Consider the following 7,505-nt stretch of genomic DNA (forward strand, 5'->3'; position numbering starts at 1 on the left):
GAGAAGAATGTGTTTGATAATATTATATACACTTTGCTACATGATAAAGACAAATCAAAGGATCATGTTAAGGCTCGAGAAGATCTACAAGATATGGGTATAAGGCGTGATCTTTGGCCAGATTAGAATGAGAATTGTCGGCTTGCTTCGTTTGCAATTCCAATAAATAAAAGAGTCGACTTTCTCAAAACTTTAAAAAATATCTCGGTACCGGATGGTTATTCAAGTAATATATCTCGTTGTGTTGATCTAGATAAAAAGATGATATTTGGACTAAAAAGCCATGATTGTCATATCACTATGGAACAATTGTTGCCCATAGCAATTCCAATGTGCTTCCAAATCATGTTGTTGTAGTCTTGGTAGAGCTTTCATCCCTTTTTAGACAACTTTGTTCGAAAAACTTGAGCCTCTCGGACCTAGAAAAGCTACAAGATCAGATTGTACTCACACTTTGCCATTTAAAGATGTTGTTCCCTACATCTTTTTTTACTGTAATGGTTCATTTAACTGTCCATCTAGTGGAACATTATCGGTGGATGTATTTTGTTGAAAGGTAAAACATTACTTATTCAACATAATTTCAATCGATCTTATAATAGTAATTCAAAGTAAATACTTATTCTAATACCTTTTAATTTTGGTTATAGATTGTTAGGTCATTTCAAGTCTCTTATAGGGAATAAAGCACAACTAGAAGGTTCCATAGCTGAGGGTTACATTGTTGAAGAAGCCCTAACTCTTTTTTCTCGTTATTTTGAGGATATTGAGTCGAGGATAAATAGGCCTAAATGTGTAAACGATGGACCAAATCTTAATGAGGCTTCTGAAATGTCATCTATATTCCCTACACAAGGTAAACCCGTCGGAGGTTCTGAAACATTCACCTTGACTCAATTTGAGAAGACTCAAGCTCATCGATATGTGTTACTTAATTGTGCAGCAGTAAAGCCGTTTATTAGGTAAGAAAAATAATTTAATTTAATTTTTTACAAAAACTTTGAGTGAAGTGATTAAAATTGATACAATTAACTCCTTTGTAGTGAATTTAGAAATTACATAAGAAGAAGTTCAAGAGGCCGGAGACCTTCGGCAACTGAAGTAGAAAGGAGAGTTAATAAAGAGTTTCCTGATTGGTTTCTAAAGCGAGTGAGTGAAAATGCTTATCTATGCTTAATTAACTTTCTTGTTTTAATTTTGAATATTTGACAAAAATAATTTTATCTATTTAGATTATGAATCCGGATTTAGCAAACACAATCTCTACTCATTTGGAGTTTCTAGCACAAGGTCCATGTACAAATGCGAGAAGGTTCACTGCTTATAATATTAGTGGATTCAAATTTCGGACATTGTCTAGAGAACAAGGATCTCAAACTCAAAATAGTGGAGTTTTTTTTTTATGTCTGACACCTCTTGTATTGCATCCAACGCTAAATGCGATGCAAGCAGACTTGCCATATTATGGGAAGTTGGAAGATATTATTGAGCTTAATTATTATGGTCAGTTTAAGGTTGTGCTCTTCAAATGCTAGTGGGCTGAAACTACTCGAGATAGAGGGTTCAAAAGAGATGCTTGGAATTTTAACTGTGTTAATTTTTCTAGATTGATTCACACTGGTGATCGTAAGGAGCATGATCCTTATATTGAAGCATCTCAAGCAAATATGGTGTACTATGTTAATGATGAAACTGATGAAGGGTGGAGTGTGGCGGTATATTTAAAGCCAAGAGATTTGTTTGATATGAGAGAGGTGGTTGAAGGAGAAATATACGAGAATGAGCCATTCCAACAACAAGAATTTGAACAATTTTTTGATGTTAATTATGAAAATGTTCAACTTGCAATAGATGAGCATATGTTTGAATAGGAATTAGTATCGTCCTTAGGTTTTCCTCCAGTTCTTCATGGTGAGTATTTTTCATCCCTTTGAGAGTCAAAGAAATATTTAATTTTATATCATTATAAAATTTGTATCAGATTTTGTTCTACCTCGCATTGAAGATATATAAGAACTCATCTAGTTTTTCTGATCATTTGAACATCTTTCTTCTAATACATGTGTGTATTGTTTCTTCTTAAATCATTCGACTTTTCTTCTACTAATTTTGTGAACTCCTGCTTTTCTTTTATTGCTTGCAGGTATGTCGAAGCCCAAACGTTACAAGAACTTTCAGAACTCAGTTCAATCAGCATATGCATCACAAAGTGTAGCACAACCTTTATCAACTGAATCAACACCTTCGCATTTTGATGATACACCACAAGTTCAACCAACAGCACGACCAACACCTTCAAGTCTTATTGCAGCAAATTCAATTCTATCAGATCAGACAACAACACAGTAGGTTCCATCAGTCCGGGCCGCGTCACAACAACCACCATCTAGAAAGCGTAGTGGACGTGTGTCTTCGCAATATTGGACTGTAGATGCAATAGGTATGTTATTGCCATTAAAGCCACCACTTTAAATCTCTCTGACACCACAAATTCTCTTTCTTCATGACTTTTTCCACCTACTAACAATCCTCTCTATATTTCCTCTGATGTACACTTTACAGAAAAATCTCTCTATTTATTCTCCAAAAATATTTCTTTTGTTACCTTAGCCTTCAAGGGTTGAACTTGGCTACTTTAGATATGGATTAGCCATCTGAAGAGTTTTCTGTTTGATTTTAGGTTCTTGCAAAGTGAAACCACAAAATGATATTTGACAATTAATTAAATCTCCTCTTATTTGCTACCTTCTCCTTAATTAATATACTTGGCAGAGAAGTTTACTTTAACATATTAAGAAAATATCTTAGATGAAAAATTAGAAGTACACGTACGGATATCAAGAATCCAGGAGATGACAAACATTATATATAGCTCTGAAGTTGCTGGAATTTGATCAATTCATAGATGTTCTCGTCATCCAGTTGAAATCTTGATTGAGTTATTTTAATATTTTCACGATATTTTTTGCTTCTCTCATGATATAAGGTAAGTAAGAGTGAAGAGCAAGGTCCATGTATTTCTTGTGAAAAGTGAGCTTAAAGCACTTCCCCTTAGATCTTAGAATGGAATTCAACAGCTTCATAAATTTCGTTGTTGACTTGGCCATCAAATTCGTCAATTACCATTGTGACCTTATTTGAAAATTCATCAAATTTCTCTTTAAGTATAGAAAAGAGAAGTCTGGACTCATGTACTGCTTTAGGGAGTAACATGGTTGTTGCAGCAACTGAGCTTACTGTGGCAAAAACCCCCATAGCTAGTGCCTAGTGAGTGTTTGAGATTTTGCTATACTATTATTAGTGTCTTCACACAAATATGAACTTACTCTTTTGGGTTCCTTACTAATTTCCAGTATTGCAAGCTATGCACAGACTTAATACCCTTAAATTTACTGCATGCCTCAATCAAAGAATAGAGAACCACATTGATTTTTGTTTTTATCTTTTAAGATTCACAAGGAGCTAGCAGGATACTTAAAGTGAAGAAAAGAGTCGTGTTAAATTTATCTAATGGAGAACGTATTGTGGTTGATTTTGACGACATGGATTCTCCCATCGGTGAAAGACAAGGCATTCTTGCAGGCTTTTGTGAAATTTTAGCAACTGACTGCTCCATTTTTCCAATTCACTTTGAGAAATGGCCGGATTTACCTGTGACAACCTTCAACCATTGTTATGATCGATTTATAAAGGTATTTCTAAGGCATACAATATCTCTATTTTATGTCACTAGATTTTATATTTGCATATAATAATTATCTAACCATTGGTTTATTCTTGAAGCCGCGATTTTGTTTTCGAACAACTGAGTCAAATGCAAGACGATATGTTTATAATTCTATGTGTAAGAAGTGGGGGCGCAAGAAGGATAAAGTTGTTTGATAAGGTCTATGATCCACTTAAGAGCAGAACCGAGATAATGGATAACGTTCCACTAGGAATTCCACCGGATCAATGGATTTCTTATGTTGATTACCGCTTTAAAGAAAAGACACAGGTATTTATTTCAAGAGGTTGAACCTTCGGAGGTTCCATAAGAGGTTGCTTCGTGCCTATTATTTTTCTTTGCTTGATCACCAATTCTGCTTTACTTGTTCAAAGTTTATAACTTTTCTCCTAATCTGTTATGTATAAGATCTAAACAACTATTATGTATAAGATCTAAACAAATAAAGAAATGAAATTAAATTTTGCTTGTGCCTTTGTTCTTTTGTTAAACAGATATTATGGTTTTACAAGTATACAATAGGCAATTATGTGTAATTCGTGGTATCTTTTTGTAAGGAAATTTGTAAAAGAAATGCTGAAATCCGGAAGAAACAAATTGTTTCACATATCGGTGGATCCAAACCTAACTCCAGAAGAAGGACTGAAATGGTATTGATTCATTTTGAATACTTTAATTGAACTAGAAACTATTTTTAGTTAGTTAAGTTAATGCGACTTTAACTTTTTCATTTATAGATGGCTGAGACTGGACAAAAGCCTGGACGAGGACAACTTTATCTAGCTACACAGAAATGAAGATGGATCATATGTTAATGAGGCGGCAAAAGAAATATGTGTAAGTTTTTAATTTCTTCCATCAAATTTGCAATCATTTAGTACCTAGTAATTAGTGATTGGTTCTAAATCTTTTAGGATATGATAGTAAAGGAGAGTTCTTTACAATATTTACTTTGCCAAGAAATCATAGTGGAAAGAAATCAAGAAAAGGTATCTATTCTCAAATTTTATGGGAATCAGAAGGAATAATACAATTCTGTGATCCAGTTAAAAGTGGATTTTTCATATGGAGTTTTAGAGGAAAGAGCAATAATTATTGATTTATGGAGGCTTAATCTTTTTATAAGATTAAATGTATTTACTTTGGTTGATTTGCTTGCCTTTAACAAATTGAGGCCAATTGATTATTAGGAGGTAGTAACAGTTTATAGCAATTTTTTTATCTTTACATTCATATACATTGAGGCAAAACTGAATGCATAACCTTCTATATGAGGCAAATTGATCTTGTTAAGAAGCTGGATATCCTTCTACTCTTATTTTTCTTTTTTAATAACTTATCAATCACTGATTAAAGTTAGGACACTGACTTTTGGTGTGTAATGTATTTAGGAAAAAATTGAACTAGCATTGAACCAAAGCACCATGGATGAGTCTGAAATTTCGCCAAATGATGTCGTTGATAAGGTGCTGGGAAAAGAGCACTCTGGAAGGGTAAAGTGCTTGGGATTAGGAGCTATTCCTGGTAGAGCTTTTAGACAAACAAGACCTCGTTATAGTGATTTGAATGCTTCAAGTTATAATAACGGTTCATGTTCTTCCCAATGCCAAGAGAAGTACAATCAAATGTTAAATGCTCACAATCAAAGCCAAGAAAATTTTAGAGAAATGATGAATGCTAACACCCAAATGATGAATGCTTTTAAGGCGTATATGATAATGAAAGAAGGGAGGATACCTGAAGAATTTGCAGGGATCTCTGTTTCTCCTCCTCATTCAACGGTAAGAAAAGTTCATAACTTTCTTATTTAATTTTGAAAACTTTTGTGCTATATGTGGTGTTTGACTCTTTTTCTCACTTTCTTCACTCCGATATCTACACATGCATTCTCATCAAATGTTCATTTTTGATCTTTCATGTTGTTCTAGCTACAACAAATTAGCACTCACAATGTTGCCTTCTGTTTTCGCTGCTGGTGTACTTCCTTTTGTTGATCATCCTTCACTTATCCCTTTAGATTTGCTTCTTATTTTTTATGCTAAAGAAAAAGGCTTTAATTTGATAGATCTACAATTATCATCTGGTGTTTCATTTCAAGAAATTAATGGCAACCCTTTTCTCTACAGTCATCAAAACTTTGTGTTTCTTGATCAATCTTTTCATAGTGGTGATGTTGATGTGGTATATAAACAAGAACCATTATCTTCAGTTGTTGCATCTCCTGATACTAATATTATTATTAATGACAATAGTTATAGTAACAATAATGTTACAATTGCTCAAGGTTTGTCTTTGTCTTTGTCATCATCATAATCATTACAACAACCAAAGTAGTAGTAGTAGTAATAATCTTTTGCCTCATTTGGATAACACCCTCGAGATGGATCATAGTGATCTTTGGGAGAATAACCTGGCAAGCAACTGCAATTGATTACCTTATTATCAGGTGATTGGCAAAATCCATATACACCACAAATGTTACTCACAACACAAGGTTGTGTGATAGCTTGCCACGCAACATCCCAACCATTCCCATTTTCTTTGCTACGGTAAAGCTATTGGAAATCTCCCTTGTCAGTGACTATCGCCAAGTGGTAATAATCTTGAACTAGAGAAGGCTGGTCTGCTGTCATGTTGGATATGATTGAGCTTCCATTCACAATAAATATAGTAGCGGTGGTCTTATTGAAAACTAGCTTTACATTATTGTGGTTTATAGTCGGAGAATTCCAATAGCCCAAATCATTACAACAACCAATGTTCGTTAATTATATTTTATTTTGATTTGTTTAGTCAGGTGATGCGGCTAGCAGATCCATTTCACCCCTGGATGCAAGAAGATCTTCTAGTGAAAGTAATTCTAACGACAACCATTGAAGTTTCTTGAAAATGTATCTTACTCGATTGAATGACCATAGGAGATCTTTTGTCCTTAATTAATAGTTCGAGTAGATGTTCTGTTTAAAGTTAGTTTTAAGACTAACTATAATACTGATTTTGTGTTTAGTGGATGGAGTAGTTGTGTTTAAAGCAAGTTTTTGAGACTAATGATAATTTACTTTAATATATTTTATGGTTTATTAATATATTGATGTTACTTGATTCTATATAATCTGATGATGCTTCATTATATTAACATAGTTTAAATTGGATCAGTAATGGGTATAACAGTTGACAAAAAAAAATCAATGAATAGCGACGGTTAAAACTGCCGTAATTTAATAAATAATAATATTGTGTTTAAACTTGCGGGATTAAATGAAAATATTGTAGGGGTTTTGACTGCCGCTATTTTTTTAAACGTGTGGTCTTAAAAAGTCAAACTAACAAATTGCGGAGGTTAGACCGCTGCTAAATATCCGCCGCTATATAATAACGGTGGTCTTCCATAAAACCCCCACAAATTGATTGCGGTGAACGTTTTTGCGGGGGCTTTGGAAACCGCCGTAAAAGCAAATTGCGTAGGTTTCTGACCCCCTCAATATGTAAATAAAACCTCCGAAAATTTACCATTTTTTTGTAGTGAAGATGAAAAGCAGAGGCAAATTACTCCCAATTCTCATTTCCAGGGCGACTCTACTTCTTTTCATGCCAATCTGAATACTAAATTTGCCCCTCTTAGACAGTTTGCCTAAAAAATCAGTTTTGATCAGAACAAGTCTCCTCTTTTATGCAAGTATTGTAAAAAACCTGGACATTTGATTGATAAATGTTATAAGCTCCATGGATTTCCACCAAACTTTAAATTCACCAAAAGTAAACGAACTGTTGCAAATGT

At 33.8% G+C, this 7,505-nt stretch overlaps 1 protein-coding gene across 1 annotated transcript; it reads left to right on the top strand.

Moving 5' to 3' along the window:
- Positions 1–497: 497 nt before the first annotated feature.
- Positions 498–6,813, top strand: LOC104248174 (uncharacterized). Its single transcript, XM_070170412.1, has 9 exons — positions 498–556; positions 651–962; positions 1,044–1,149; positions 2,144–2,440; positions 3,451–3,692; positions 3,784–4,377; positions 4,465–4,564; positions 5,119–5,508; positions 6,521–6,813. The coding sequence occupies exons 1-4, from the start codon at positions 498–500 to the stop codon at positions 2,213–2,215; spliced, it is 549 nt and encodes a 182-aa protein (XP_070026513.1). The 3' UTR covers positions 2,216–2,440; positions 3,451–3,692; positions 3,784–4,377; positions 4,465–4,564; positions 5,119–5,508; positions 6,521–6,813.
- Positions 6,814–7,505: the final 692 nt, after the last annotated feature.

Source organism: Nicotiana sylvestris, chromosome 3 (genome assembly GCF_000393655.2).
Source record: "Nicotiana sylvestris chromosome 3, ASM39365v2, whole genome shotgun sequence".
Taxonomy (NCBI): domain Eukaryota; kingdom Viridiplantae; phylum Streptophyta; class Magnoliopsida; order Solanales; family Solanaceae; genus Nicotiana; species Nicotiana sylvestris.